General features: G+C 34.0%; 1 protein-coding gene across 1 annotated transcript; it reads left to right on the forward strand.

Annotated features, from left to right (window-relative positions):
* Positions 1-5572: 5572 nt before the first annotated feature.
* On the forward strand, positions 5573-8934 carry LOC107784926 (histone-lysine N-methyltransferase ATXR6-like). Its single transcript, XM_016606124.2, has 6 exons — positions 5573-5953; positions 6588-6674; positions 6800-7026; positions 7530-7630; positions 7737-7949; positions 8319-8934. Exons 1-6 carry the CDS (start codon positions 5689-5691, stop codon positions 8476-8478), a joined length of 1053 nt encoding a protein of 350 aa, XP_016461610.1. The 5' UTR covers positions 5573-5688; the 3' UTR covers positions 8479-8934.
* Positions 8935-17262: the final 8328 nt, after the last annotated feature.

The following is a 17262-nucleotide window of genomic DNA, read 5'->3' on the forward strand; positions in this document are numbered from 1 at the left end:
AAATGGCTTTCTCGTAGAGCCGTTATAGAATATGGTTGTTGCACTATCTCTCTTGTACCTCTGATATTAATGGTGATTCTACAATGTTTTCAATCACGATTTCTATAATTTTCTGGGTCTAATAATCAGACTCTTGATTTACGTAGTTGATTAAACTCTTTAGTTTCCTCTTCCTTCTGATCAGCCTCCATGTAGGCTTAAGCTGTCTTCCGATCTGCGGCTCCTGGTATTAGTTATTGCTTTAGCCTTTCATGGGCGCTATGGAATATCCATGATAAAATCTTCTAACAATTCAATCCTTTGTCTATGCCCTAGGCTCAATTCTTTCTTTTAACTTATACCGGAGTCTTCTACGGCTATTTGAATGTCAACATATATTTTGCATGGATAATACTCCGAACTCTTAAGTGTGTTCATAACATAACTAACTCTGGATCATTAATCGAATAATTCTTTTCGTTCCTTCTCAACTTTCTTTAAATGTAAGCTATTACTTTTTCTGGTATTTTTGCCTCCTTGTTGCGTGCATACTTAGCTTATCTTAGTGCCCACACATATTGAAATTCCATACAACTCATATGATCTTGAATATCACTTTTGATTTTTCTCCCCATTCATTAGCCACGGTAGGTACCACCTTCTTATGGAGTGCATATAATGTTGTTGTGAGACTGTTGTTACATGACCATTTCCTCGTTAGGTCACTGTGCTTAGGTTGAAGCCTTCTTCCTTATTTCTTCAGCTAGTCTTTCATTGTAGTACTTTGGGAGGACCCTCTGATTCTTGCAAGGCTGCGAGCTTATTACATCACTTATCTGATGGAATTTTTGATGTTCTTTCTTACTTGTAATTAACCTTACTTACTTACCTTAATGCCCTTGTGCTTGTAGGATTGCTTCTGAGCTGATATTTTGATTGTCTTCCCAGTGGCACTCTCTTTATTTCCGTAACACCCATACGATACCTTTACTACCCCAACTCCTATCTTAATATTTCTCAAGGTTACGATGTCATATCTGCGAGACTGAATGCCTCGTGTTGGGGTTCACTATGTTTATCTTGCATTATCTGTTGATTTGTATGTATCCTCTTGTCTAGACATAACTAGGCTTTTCCTGAATCAACTACTGATTACTTGTTGGCCCATTCTCATATCAGTATTCCGCGTAATCATTCTTGGGTTATTTCTTTTGTCTTAACTTACATCTCACGCTAGCTCCTTATTTATCAAAAGCATCCCCGGCCGGAACCCTTACTTCCTCTCCTTGATGTCGTGCTTGCATAATGTTCTAGAGTCGTAACATATATGTAGGATTTGAATAAGTGCAATCTCATTCCTTTTTTTTATCACATTATTCCTTTACCATTCCATAATTATTAGAATCACTTAATTCTGACTTAATGTCACATCACTTCATATTCCCCCTTTTATGAGAGTACTAAGATTTAGTGCTATGATGATCTACGTATAAATATTTTACCTCCTCATCTTTGGCATCTTTTCATATCATCAATGACCCTTACTTGCCTTGCGGTAATCTTTCTGTACCAAGGATAATAAAATTCCTTACTCGTGAGGGTGACACTTAGTGTAACTAGCACATATAGTCCCTTAAGCTTAACTTTGCTCACATTGTTGGCTTTAGGGAAACATCTCCCTGAATGACCATTCTCTGAATTTTTTATGAATCTTCTTCTATTGTCCATTCTATTATCGCCGGAACGAAATCTGAAATTCTCATGATGTCGACTATTATCCAATCACTCAGTCCCTAATTCATGTTTAGTTTATCTTGTTCACCAGCCCATACTGATTTCTATTGTTTTGGGGTCTAACTTTTCCTTCCGGTAGTCGCGTTGGAGTCACGAACTTATTTCATGAAACGAGGATACGACTTTATGACCTATACTCTTTTGTTATCTCGAGGCATGTCAGCTCTCGCCTTTTCATTCACTTTGATCTACCGTTGTCATCCATATATTACATCTTACTCATAATGCTTCATTAATCCTCTTCTTATTTTCCGCTAATATTTATGTCTATCACTTTATTCTGAAAACTCGAACAATGACATTCTTTTGCTTTAGTTCCCCTTTGCTCCATCCAGTGGCTCTTCGAGTTGCTTAACGTTCTCACTCTAGTAGGGACGCGGGTCAAACTAAGGTAATATTTATCCCTTCCAGGATTTCAGTGCCTATCTTTTGATTGTTTTTTTTATCATGCTAGTATTTACATCTAATTGTAATATTCTAGAGTGCACCATTTGGGTGTCTCACAAGGAGATCTATTAGCACCTTTGTAATATCCTTTGGAAATGTCAACTAACACAAACAATCCATTCACCATTTAGGGTTACTCTAAACCCAGCCGGATCTTGATATCCCGTCCTTTTCTTAAACTACACCTGTTAGCCCCCATAGGGCATAACTGAGATGGGTGTGGCCAATTATACATACCTCTGTTATAATTGAAGGTAACTCAAAATGCTTATATTTCTCTACTTGAATTGTAAATACTGATAATCTTCATTAACTGGGCGCCTCGTACCCTTTTTCATCTTGCTTCTTTTACTTGTTCAAACTTGTACCTATCTTCTGAATCTCTTATTTTTATTTTTATTTACAATAAGAGTGTATATTCTTACCTTAAGGCTCCTTATCAAGAAGCTTACACACATGTTCGGATGAAAACTTTACATTTACTCATCATAAGCACGATACAAAATCGAGTTCCTCTGACTCAATTCTTCCACAACTATCTCTCTTACCAACTATTTTTTTGGATGTAGGTATCGTTGTAGTACGAATAAGATAGAGTATAGGAAATTGAGTTCTTACAGCTTAGCTCTACCACACGATCTAGAGTGAGAAGAAAGAGTGACAGTCCTAAATGCCCTGTAGCCTCATGCTTATAAGTGTGGTGCACAACACACCCATAAACAAGACTCTACTAGACACGGCTTGTAGACTCTCTGGGACAGAACTGCTCTGATACCACTTTTGTCACGCCCCGAATCTGAGGGGCGAGACCGGCACCCAGTGCCTCACCTATCCTTGCGTACCAACTTGCGACTAAGGGACTTTGAACATATAATGTCATATTTTGGCCATGGGCTACATTGCAAGACAAATTGCGAATGCTGACTAAACATCAATATAATGCTGGGTCGACAAGGTCGTCATAACTATTACAGCTTGCAAACCAACAAAATATACATAAAAGGCCTACAAGCCCAAAATACTGCACTAACTGACAGGATATGTCTACAAGCCTCCACTGATGGATATACTGTGATCGAAACAGGGCCCCGACCTACTCATATCATATATACATACATACACAAGATGTACATAAAGCTCTAGACCCAGCAACTCTAAAGGGCATTGAGCTTACCGATCAAGCTGAACTCGGGCAACACCTAATGAGGAGGTCTACCCGTCTGTCTGTCTGAATCTGCACGCATGAAATGCAACGCCCCCAGAAAATGGACGTCAGTACGAAATAATGTACCAAGTATGTAAGGCAATATACTGAAAGCTAAAACTGAACTGATAACATAATAATTGAAAATAATTGGGAGTCAAAGATAATCTGAAGATATGCTCACCTGCTTATACTGACTCAACTCTCTCAATATAGTAAGCAAAATAGTTGTCCGGCTTTATAAGGCTCGGTCTACAATGCCGTAGTAGGCTCGCTCATAGGCGCTCGGCCATACTAGGCTCTGTATCTCGGTCAACTGGACTCGCTCATAGGTGCTCGGCCATAATAGGCTCGGTATATAACTTACCATCTGATCAGAGGTTGCCCAATAGGGGCTTGCCCATCGATTATAACTCGATGGTAATGAAAATACTATAATACTGTATATATAGACTCTCTGCTCTCTTGATTGGAAGAAAATAATACTCAATTAAATATGAAGTCCCGATACGGAGAATACTGTAATTTATGAGACTTGGATAATGTATATAAATTCGGGAGTATGAACTTCTCTTTATGCCTCGTTATCAAACACATGTAATTACGAGATCATGCCAAAATGAAGGAAGGGCTTAGCCTTAACATACCTGAGCCGGTTCTCTTGACAATCCCTCTAATACACGTCAATTGCGACAACATGTAATCGACAAGATCGGAGTAGTGAAGAATCCGTATGATATTCTTGAGAAAGATTGTACCGTACTCCCTTAGAATCAAAATCTCACGTTGCGATAACATAAGGTAGACTTTGTATGAAGTCTTTGAGTCAATTTCATTGCTATTGCAACATTAGCTTTGCTGAAGCTTTAAGAATGAGAATTCTATCGGTTAGCTAACTTGGCATCCAACTTGCTAGTCTAATTCTAAAGTGGCAAGCATGCTATAACTCATTATCCAAACCAAGTTACATTACCACTAAATCTCAAAGTTATGCCATAATGTGGCTGGTCTAATTTTCCAAGTTATATTACCACTAAAGAAACCAAAATCCAAGGAACATTTCACGTGTAAACAAGGCATGTCGTGTCTTATGACTCATCATTCATATTGGTGCCACTTTGGGTTAGCTTAATGCCAAATGGAAGCCCCAACAAGGATCCTTATCCACTTATTTTCTCAATTAACTAGTTAATTCCCCACTAATCCAATAATTAACTCAATTATCCATATAATTAAGAATTATCTCAAATTATTTAAAATACTACTCACTTTTAACACACTTTGTACACTTTACTATTATGGTCATGTGGTACCTTGTATGGTACTAGTCCATAAATACCGGGTATTATAGCTTAGACCGTATTTTATCCCAAAATGTCAAACTTCGACGAAATTCATTTTCTTCGATTTGCTTACCCTCTCACCTTCACGAATTTACTCGTCACTTGTTTGAAACAACATAATGCTTATAATCTCAAAATAATTCTATTCCCGAACTTACGTCGAAACTTTAACGTACGAAAATGCGGAATGTAACATCTCATTTCCGAGCTTTCATCAATTTTCTTATGGCGTACTTTCACGTACGAAAACATGGGGTGTAACAATTCTCGTTTTAAATATAGTATATTTTATATTTTTGCCGGAAATTTGACTGTATTTTTCATTTCGTTAATTTTTTAATGTAAATACATTCAAATGCAGTCCAATACGTTCAACCTTGCGACATCAAATAAGGTTGAATATAACTGAATAACATATTCAAATACACGTGAAAAATAAAATAAAATATAGCTTAAAAGTGTATTCAAATACACTCAAATACAACTAACTGTCCAAAACTAGCTACGAAAATGTAAATACATAAAATGTAGGTAATAATTGTTAAAAGCTCCTTAAAAGGTAGTTGTTTCCGTAAGTTCTCCAATCATAATATTTTAGTGACCCATGGTGTACGGGTCAAAGCACACTATTGGGTTGGGCTTTACCTTTCGCAATGAGCCGTTACGTGGGCCATAAAGCCCTTACTCCATACTAATCTGTTAAGTGTCCTATGACCCGTAACATTTCTGGCGCTAATCTCCCTTTTCCCGCGAATAGTATAGTAAATTGCGCGCGAAAATAAATCCATTATCGGTTTCTTCAACCGCCAAAGGAAATTAAAAACCCTATTAAAAATCCCAATCTTCTTGGCCTTTCATATTCTCACCCTTTCACAGACAACATCGATATTAACTACATTCTCAGATTTTCATCATTTGACAATGGCTTCTTCAACATCAGTTGTGTCGCGGAGAAGAACCCAAGCTCCTAAACCACACTCAAAGTCCAAAAGTGAAATTGTAGAAGACGATTACAGCAATACCTTATGTGAGAAATGTGGATCCGGAGATAACGCACCTGAGCTCTTGCTTTGTGACAAATGCGACCGCGGATTTCACCTCTATTGCCTAAGACCCATTCTTGCATCTGTGCCCAAAGGCCCCTGGTTCTGCCCCTCTTGCGTTATTAACAACGACAAGCTAACCAGTATGTTCGCGGATTTTCTCTGGTTTTATACATTTTCAAACTTCTTATCTTAGAATTGTTGTTTTGTTGTTTTCTACTCTAAATTGAAGTTTTGATGTTGGTTGCTAATCTTTCCTTGTATGGTGATAAATGATGTTATAGCCTAATATTGCTTGGCTCCAACTTCAGCCCATTTCATTCTTGGTGTTTAAGATCCTTGTTTTGAGTGAGGTTGATTTCAGCAATTGTGGTCAGAAAACCAACTCCATTTTTGGGGCCTTTTCTTAAAATAAGAAAATGTCAAGAACCTCTAGAAGTAGAACATCCCAAATTATTGAGTTTTGGAATGGGAAGTCCAAATGGAAAGAAGTTCAGCTAGTTTAAAATTAAGACTGAGTAGTAGTACTAGTACTAGTACAAGTAGTATTTCTTAAGAAGAAATAGTAGTGATGAACAAAAAATAATTAGACAGCCATGATCACATATCATTTTATAATGCCATGGTCTCTACATGATTATAAAGATTTAAATCTGGTAAGTGTAATAAAATGACTGTCCTTGCTATTTCATCTTTTAAGGAAATTAGGGGGATCCAATGATTGCTTATACATAGTTTATTAGTGATTGATAAAGGTACTCTTTCTCTAATATGCAGAATTTCCTCTCGTACAAACAAAGATAGTTGATTTTTTCCGGATTGGGAGACCATCAAAGTCATTATACAATCTTAGTCCAAGCAAAGGTACATCCTAATTCCCTTGCAGCCTTTATTAGTCTGTTAACTGAATCTTATTTATTTGCTCTTATTACTTGAGATCTGACATGATTTTACTTTTTGGTTCTTTTTTTGATTTTTATGTTTGTCAGATTGCCAGAAAAAGCGAAAACGTAGCAGTTTGGCAATGGCAAAGAAGAGAAGAAGGTTATTGCCCTTCAATCCTACTGAGGATCCTACCCGAAGATTGGAACAAATGGCATCTCTTGCTACTGCCTTGTCAGCAGCTGGAGCAGATTTCAGTAATGAGCTTACTTATATGCCAGGCATGGCCCGAAGATCAGTTAATCGTGCTGCACTTGAGCGAGAGGGAATGCAGGTAAAACAGAACATAAAACCTTTGTAGCATTTTGACTGATCAAACGTGTCAGATTTAATCAAACTGACATGCTAATGCTGAATGCAATTCTTAGAGATAAAAATTTTCAATCCCATGAAAATGAAAGGAATGCATTAGCACCTTGTAACGGTTAAAGATGAGATTAAAATAGTCACATTTTGACAATCTCTGAATAATATATGATTCAATTAGCTGACATTAGCTAATTTGGGGCTGAGTCATGTTTAATTGATTGAGGGGAACTCCATAATGGTGTTGGTCACATAACCAATTTTTGTTGATGAAAAAAACTGCAGTGGTTTACATGGACATGTGCCTTTTGTACGATAGTAATCATACAATTAGAAACTTAGCATGCTGGTTGCAGGAAAAAAAACACAAAAGAAGAAATTGAAGATTTTGAATTTCCTTGGAAAAAATTTAAGTAGCTTTTGCATGATCTGTTAACTTGCAAATATTAAGATTTCTATATTCAACTCCAGGTATTATCAAAAGAAGATACAGAAACTTTATATTTGTGCAAGAATATGATGAAACAGGGTGAATGGCCACCTCTAATGGTTGTTTTTGATCCCAAAGAGGGGTATGTGTTCCAACTACTACTTTGCTTTCCTCTTTTTTCACAAATCATCATTTTTGTATCATATTTAATATGAGATGCTTCATTATCTATTGTTTTCATTTTTCAGATTTACTGTTGAAGCAGATAGATCCATAAGAGACTTGACAATAATTACTGAATATGTTGGAGATGTTGATTACTTGAAGAATCGGGAAACTGATGATGGTGATAGCATGATGACTCTTTTAGCTACTAGTGATCCCTCAAAAAACCTCGTCATTTGTCCTGATAAGCGCAGTAATATTGCTCGATTCATCAATGGGATAAACAATCATACACCGTATGTTCATTATCCCTCAAACACTTGTGTGCTATTGAGCTTACTACGATATCCCATTCTTATCATAGTTGTTTATGCATGACATACTTGATCTTATGAATCTTACGCATCATCGGTTAGTCTTGCAGGTTGCATCATGTGTTCTTTCTTGTGAAATGAAACTGAGCTTTTCATTACAAAATTATACGATTTACTGGTCTTTTATTATATGGAGAACTAATATTTCAGAAATTCCTAATGTTACAAGCAGTTTAATCCAAGACTGAAAGCACATGCTAAACCTAAGCATGCTAGTGTTAAACGTCAATTTTGCCTTGTGTTTTCATTTTCCCTAAGAGTTTTAATGATTGATATTTTCTTCTAATGCAGTGATGGGAAGAAGAAGCAGAATGTAAAATGTGTGAGATTTGATGTTAATGGTGAATGCCGAGTTTTATTGATAGCAAGTAGAGACATTAGAAAGGGAGAGAGGCTATATTATGATTATAATGGTTATGAGAATGAATATCCAACAGAACACTTTGTCTGACCTCATAGGGTCCAAAGATCTGTTTACTCTACAGATTTTGTAGTAACTGATTTGTCCAGTTTTTGTTTCTAATATTTTTTAATTTATTGACACAACTCAATGCTCTGTAAACACAACTGCAGGGTGGAGGGGAATGATTTTGTCTTGGGTACAGCAAATGCAAAAGATCCATAGTTTTTGGTCTAATTGTCCATTCTGACATTTCTACATTTTTTGGCCTCAAGAAGTTGAGAAATTTCGTGTATACAAATATTAGCTATATGGATTTGATTGATTATGTAAATTCTTTTAAGTTAAATTTACTGTTCTGTCATGATCCTGGAGAAAACTCGTGTTTTCAGAAAATGTTGATTGTTCTACATGATGCTATGTAACTCATGAATCCCCAATATGTTCTCCAAATTTGATGATAAATTCAAGCAAAGCTGATAAGTCAGAAGTTCTATTGTAGAACAATCAGCATTTTCTGAAAGCACAAGTTTTCTCCAGGATCATGACAGAACAGTAAATTTAACTTAAAAGGATTTACATAATCAATCAAATCCATATAGCTAATATTTGTACAAATTTGATGATAAATTCAAGCAAAGCTGATAAGTTAGAAGTTCTATTGTTGAACTTGTGTGTACAATTATAGACTTGTCGAATACACCATTTAAGCTGGTTAGAACTGGAAAGTTTTCATCTTCACGCTTAGTATCGTCATATCTGAATAACTGAACACTCACTGCAGCCAATTCTCTTTTCGAAGACTAAAATTAGACATGACAAGCATATGCATGGACAAAGGCTTCTCTGGTTAAATGCCATGTAATTGGTTTCATGGCATTGTTCTTTATTGTGTTTTCATCCTTGTGACATCAAAATGACTCTAGAGATCACATGAGGTGGATCTCTACTGTAAAAGAATTCATTCTTGTAACATTTCTTTAGTAGATATTGAGTTTTTTCTCGCACTACCGGACCAGATTCTTTTGTCCTTTCGCCTTCATCAACTAATAACTTGTACATTCTGTGCGTATGGCTTGCACTATTTATTAATTGTAACTGTTTTTATGTCAAAGATTGGTTAATATATGGGTTTGTGTATAGTTTATGCTAATCATGGTTTAAGGGAGAAGAAGATGAAGTATTTACCCTAGAGATATGAAGTTAAGATTGCTTCAGCAAACTTCAGACGCGATTGAAACAATAGAAAAATTTCTGAAGTTGCATTGAAACAATAGAAAATTTTCATATCCAAATTTTTGAAGTGATGGAAGAACTTCAGATCCAATTTTCTAAAGTTTCATTGAAGCGATGGAAGAATTTCATATCTTATTCTAAAGTTGCACTTCAGAGTCTGAATTCTAAAGTGTGTTTCGAAGTGTAAATTTTGCAAGTTTTTATGGTATTACTTCAATAATGACTCCAAAATCGAGTATATCTGCACTTCCTTTGTTACAAGTATATATTTTCCTAGTAGCAGGAGCGGTTAAGATTTAGGCTTTCAACAAACCGAAACTGAGGTTGACGCAAGTAGAAATGGCGTGGTATAGTCACTTTTTTAAGTGGTATTTACTTTTTAGCCAGTGTTTTTAGTGTTGAGCAAAAATAACTGCTAATCTATTAAAATTGATACGAAAAGTCTTTTTTACCCTTTCTTCGTGAGTGATGTGTAAATATTAAGGACATGGTATCCTTAACTTCATGAGTGATGTGTAAAATATTAAGGACACTATATCCTTAACATTTACATTGCACACATGAAGTTAAGGACACCATGTCCTTATTTACAATGCACATATGAAGTTAAGGATATGATGTCCTAAAGTTTAACAATAGAAGTTGCAAATACAAGTTAATGATATTATGTCCTTAACATTTACATTGCATACATGAAGTTAAGGACACCATGTCCTTAACATTTACACTGCACACATGAAGTTAAGGACTCCATGTCCTTAATATTTACATTGCACATATGAAGTTAAGGACATGATGTCCTAAAATTTAACAACAGAAGTTGCAAATACAAGTTAATGATATTATGTCCTTAACATTTACATTGCACACATGAAGTTAAGGACACCATGTCCTTAACATTTACACTGCACATATGAAGTTAAGGACACCATGTCCTTAATATTTACACATCACTCATGAAGTTAAGGATACTATGTCCTTAACATTTACATTGCACACATGAAGTTAAGGACACCATGTCCTTAACATTTACACTGCACATATGAAGTTAAGGACACCATGTCCTTAATATTTACACATCACTCATGAAGTTAAGGATACTATGTCCTTAACATTTACATTGCACACATGAAGTTAAGGACACTATGTCCTTAACATTTACACTGCACATATGAAGTTAAGGACACCATGTCCTTAATATTTACACATCACTCATGAAGTTAAGGACACTATGTCTTTAACATTTACATTGCACACATGAAGTTAAGGACACCATGTCCTTAACATTTACACTATACATATGAAGTTAAAGACATGATGTCCTAAAGTTTAACAATAGAAGTTGAAAATACAAGTTAATGATATTATGTCCTTAACATTTACATTACACACATGAAGTTAAGGACATCGTGTCCTTAAAATTTACATTGCACATATGAAGTTAAGGATATAATGTCCTAAAGTTTATCAGCAGAAGGTGCAAATATAAGACACTTTGTCCTTAATATTTACACATCACTCATGAAGTTAAGGACACTATGTCCTTAACATTTACAATAAATACATGAAGTTAAGGACACCACGTCCTTAACATTTACACTGCACATATGAAGTTAAGGACATGATGTCCTAAAGTTTAACAACAGGAGGTACAAATACAAGTTAATGACATTATGTCTTTAACATTTACATTGCATACATGGAGTTAATGACACCATGTCCTTAACATTTACACTATACATATGAAGTTAAGGACATGATGTCCTAAAGTTTAACAACAGAAGTTCCAAATACAAATTAATGATATTATGTCCTTAACATTTACATTGCACACATGAAGTTAAGGACACCATGCCCTTAACATTTACACTACACATATGAAGTTAAGGACATGATATCCTAAAGTTTAGCAGCACAAGGTGCAAATACATGACACTTTGTCCTAAATATTTACACAACATTCATGAAGTTAAGGACACCATGTCCTTAATATTTACACAACACCTATGTCTAGCACAGGGGTATTTTTGTCCAGCGGATAAAAATTTATTAAGCAATGGCTAAATAATAAATACATTGAAAATAGTGGCTAAAAAGTAAATACATCTCTAATAGTGGCTATCTGTGCACTTCCCCCGATGCAACATCTGATCCACTATTCCTTGTTTTGGACTCAAATGAGCGTCAAGCCCAGTAAGACTACAAAGTTTTCTGATACTCAAAATGCATATTTGAAATTTTATTATTGGGAAAAGGCATCAGATCCAAGGCAAGTACTGGGGAAAATGTACCAGGATAAGAAGAAGTTGGGGCTCATGTCAGTAGTCCATAAAATCACTTCAAACCCTATATGATTATAATGATCTACTCCAAATATTACTGCAGAATTGGACCACTCTATGGCTCTGAATGTTTTAAAACCAAACCAAACAGAAACATAGAATAGTGTGGTCCTTTATAAATAGGTTACTACAATCAGTAACCATTGCAGCTGCGCGCACACACCTACACAGAGACAACGTAGAAGACAACCATCACAGTTGTCTCATTTACTGCTTTTGATAACTTTCTTTTAACTAACACGGGTTGTGGTGGAGTGATAACTACTCCTTCATCCTTAACCACAAGTCTTGGGTTCGAACCCTGAATATGGAGTTGCTTTTGTTAGGAAGCGCTTTACCCCCAAATATGAGACTTCCAGACGCAAATTCATATTTATAGCTTATTTGGCCAAGCGTTTTTTTTGGGCCAAAAGTGTTTTTTTTCAAAAATTGCGGTGTTTGGCCAAGCTTTTAGAAGAAAAAAAAAGTGCTTTTGAGGAGAAACAGAAAATGTAGATTATCTCCAAAAATACTTTTCTGAGAAGTACTTTTGAGAAAAATACACTTAGAAAGAAGTTTTTAAAAGCTTGGCAAAACACTAATTACTGCTCAAAAGTGTTTTTAAATTAATTAGCCAAACACAAACTGCTTATCACCGAAAGCACTTTTTTAAAAAGTACTTCTCAAAATAAGCTGATTTTAGAAGCTTGGCCAAGCAGGCTATTAGTCAGATCTCAATGCGAGTATCGGAAATTGGAGGAGAAACCAAAAAAGGAAAAAAGAAGAAAAAGATAACTTTTTATAAATAATTTTAAGTTGTTGATTTTGATCAGCATTTGTGTTATTATCCCACAATAATTGTAGTGCATGGTCCCAGAGTGAGTGTTTTTGTGTACTCGGATTTTGGGGTAATGCCATTTCAATTTTCATGTTGCATTGCTAGTTGAAAAGAAATCAGCAGTGCACACAAAAAGAAAAAAATCCCACAGATTTTGTAATCAGAAAAAGCTCAGATCCCAAGGAAGGAGGATGCATTTGTCAACTGTCATTACTCAACATATGTACTGATATGCATAAAGTTCAAACAGCCCCTTCATTTCTTTGTTTTTTCTGGTGATGCACATTGTTGTTTTCTTACATTTTCTGAGCATAAACCATGAGATTGTTCTCTGCTCCTTTTCTCTTTTTTCAGTTTAGTGTTTGCTTAATTGATTTGGAGTTGGATATAAGTTATATACATTTGCAACTTAAGAAATTTATGCGCTAAGGGGGTCGTTTGGTTTACGATTAAGTTATGATGGGATCACAAACCAGGAATTGTTTATGAAGTGAATAACAGAGTAATGATTGTTATGCGGTGAATAATAATTTAGAGATTGTTATGTAGTGAATACTAATATATGAATTGTTGAATAATGATTTCAGAATATATGGACATTTTGGTGTATATTATTCATGTATTGCTAATACATATATATTTTTATCTCACATTTTATCCGGTATTAAGTATACACATGTTCTCGTATATAAGTTATACCAGAATGAGCAAAATAACTTATTTGTAGTTTAACTTTTGAAACCAAATGATAATATTAGTTATAGGGGAATTATATTAGTTATGCAGGATTTTATATCAGAAACCAAACTCATAGTAAGATGAAATTTTGTAAGGAGAGTAAATTTCCTTCAACTACTTCAAACCAAATGACCTTTTGACGGTGTGATATATTTATTTATAATCACCTTATACGTTAGTGACTGGTATATCTTTTACATGCTTAATCATCACTCTTTCAGTGCATGGACATCTCATTAGCTTCACAAAATGACATACTTATCAAGATCCCTCTTTTTACCTCTTTCCTTTTTTAGAAACAGGGAACTACAAATTATATAATGCAACTGTTCAAAAAGAGTGTATTTATAGCATGTTTGGCCAAGCTGGAAAAATCAGCTTATTTTGAGATTTTTTTTTTTTTTTTTTCAAAAGTACTTTCAGTGAAAAATAGTTTGTGTTTGACTAATTAATTTGAAAAGCACTTTGGAGCAGCAATTAGTGTTTGACCAAGCTTTTAAAAAGTGCTTCAAATTGTATTTTTCTCAAAAGTGCTTCTCAATAAAGTGCTTGTGGAAGAAACTAATTTTTTCTGCTTCTCCAAAACAGCTTCCGCTTCTACTCAAAAGCATTTTTTTTTCTTCTAAAAGCTTGGCCAAACACTTCAACTTTTAAAAAAAAAAAGCACATTTTTTTAGCTTGGAGAAACTTGCCAAACATGCTACTTAGTTTTCCAGTTGAACCCAAAAATGGAAAAACAAACCAAACACTTGAGTTACAGGGCAACTAAAAACAGATTAAGTAGCCATTTTACATATAGAGGTGAAGCAAAAGCAAATTAAAGGGCCAGGCCCATGCAAATGCTTGAAGACAAAGTGGGTAGTGGGTACCCATCCTAATTAACACTTTCTCAGAGAAATGAAACCATCAAAGGCCCACCCCAAATCACCCATATCCCTTTGTTTGGTGGAATTTGTGTACGTTTCCACCTCCATTTCCACCACCTTTTTTAAAACATATTGTTGGGAGGCGGAGCAAGAGTTTTAGTGGCGGTCAGGCAAAATCAAGTAACTTTTGGTTAAATTTTTATACTTGTGTTAAAAAATCACTTTATACGTACAAATAATTTGTCCAGAACCTAATAAGTTGTCTTTTATGAAAATCAGAACCCATAAATTCAAATTTTTTGATCCGCTTTTGACTGCTGCATGGATACAAATGCAATTGAAAGGCCCTCATTATTAAAATACTAAGATATTAGAATTTTAGTCTTCTCTGCATTATACTATATGTTTATGGGTTGGCTTTGTACTTGTTGTTTACCTACACAATACAACTTTTTGTGGACAACACACAGTTCCGGAGTCCATTACTCAAATAGTCACTCAACTATCCCAAATTATCTACTAAAGTCACTTTTTTTTCGTGTGTAACAACAAAGTCACTTAACTATGCCTATAGCACTCAAAATGTCACTCGACTATATTTTTCAAATTTTTGATTGTCAAATACCTATTTTACCCTCTAAATTATCAAATATTTTAAAAACTTTTTAAATATTATAATTTTTTTCTCTTTTTAATCTACATTTTGGACTTACCTATAGAATAAATATATTTTATTTATAAAATAAAATAAAATAATTTTCAGCTCATATAATGACGGAATAATAATATAATTGAGCATAATTTTCAACCATATATAATGTATATTATAAAAATACCTTTATTTAAATAATTATTTTTATATTACGTGCATGGAATATATATTTTACAACCTTTATTTTCTTTCATTCTCAATTGTGTAAATAAATTTTTTAATTTTTGTTGTTAATACTAATTATTACGAAGAAATTATTCTAATTAATTTTTTTACTATGCTTCATTATTTTGTTATTCCAGCATTATATATGCTTAAATACTTTTTATTTTTTTAATTTATAAATAAATTTATTTATTATATAGGTAAGTCCGTAATATAAATTTAAAAGGAAAAAATTATAATATTAAAAAGTTAAAAAAAAGAGAAGGTAAATACTTATAATTTAGAGGGTAAAATAAGTATTTGGCAATCCAAAATTTGAAAAATCTAATTGGGTGACCTTCTGAGTGGTATATGCATATTTAAGTGACCTTGTTGTTAAAAAAGAAAGAAAAGTGACTTTAATAGATAATTTGGGATAGTTGAGTGACCATTTGAGTAATTTACTCCACGATTGCTTCATTTAATGTTTAGTTGGATTTTTTTGGATAAAAATAGCACATGCTAGGCAGTTTTCGGACTGGTCATTCAAAAATAACCAGCGTTTGCCAAGTCAGTGAAAAATAGCCTCTGTTTTGCTGCAACAGAGACCGGTCCAATATAATATACTGGAGTTCGGTGCACCTGTGTATGAACTTCCAGTATATTATGCTGGAACTCCAATACGCGGAAAGTTCCAGCATAATATACTGGAGATTCGAACACCTGTGTATGAACTTCCAACATATTATACTGGACCGGTATACTTTGCTGGAACTCCAGTATATTATGCTGGAGTTCCAGTATACTTATGCTGGAACTCCAGTATAATATGCTGGAGTATTTTTCGGATTTTGAATAATGTTTTCATTTAGATTTATCTTTAAATAAAAAGTAACTAAATTTCAATTACTTTTGAAAATGTGGCTATTTTTGAATGACCACTTATAAATCTGACTACTTTTGAATTTCTCCCGTTTTTTTGTTCGCTCATTTCTAGGCTCCTTGACCCTTTCTCCCAAGTGGATCTTGGGGGATTTCTACTCTTATAAACTAAGAGTATATACCAATATTCCAACGTCAACTAATGATTATGGGCTTGTATTTGGTTTTTATGTTCACTGCATGAGGGCTTTCACGTTTTAGTTTCTTGGTTCAACTCATCTAGCATTTAGACTTTAGAGTTGAAAATTGAAATATCTCATTATCTGTCTTGGGACCCCTTATATACTATGGTAGTTAAATCAGTTGGTATTGTTACGCAGATGCCGGAGGTAAAAAGACATTATTTTTGATCTCTTGGTTTGATTAGTTACAAAATTTATAAATGTAGAGCTTTTGAATCTTGTGATTTTAAATGTATAACATACTGAAAATTACTCTTTGAATTTTGTGATGTTAAATATGTCTTGTGATAGTTTAAATATAAAAAATTTAAAACTTACTAGATATTGAAAGGTAGCATTAGGTTTGGAAAAATGATATTGTATACCAGCTGCAAAAATAATAGCCGAAAAAATATATAAAATATATATATATATATAGAAAAATATATAAAATTTGTATATTTTGTATGTTATATATAAAATTTATATAAATTTTATACACTTTTTCAGCTACCAGATATAAATAGTTTATGGCGTGGGCTAAAACCCCATTATATTTAAAACATAAGTGATAAAAAGAAAAGTAAGACACTTAAATTGAAATGAATAAAATATATATTATGAAAGTTTGATGCATCGAGTGTATTTATACTATCAAACCACTTATACGAAATTATAGATAAATTTTCGTGATAAACAATGCTCGACCCGATAAATTTATACTCCACTAACTAATAACTGGTACTAGCACGTTATCACATTGAAACAATAATAATAATATAAAATTTTCTAATTATTCGTTTATCTTCTATAATTTAATTTGATATTAATAATTAATTAATTGTGGTAGTACGGTGAAAGTAGACAGTTTCCTTGT

The sequence above is a fragment of the Nicotiana tabacum genome, chromosome 4 (assembly GCF_000715075.1).
Source record: "Nicotiana tabacum cultivar K326 chromosome 4, ASM71507v2, whole genome shotgun sequence".
Lineage (NCBI taxonomy): Eukaryota > Viridiplantae > Streptophyta > Magnoliopsida > Solanales > Solanaceae > Nicotiana > Nicotiana tabacum.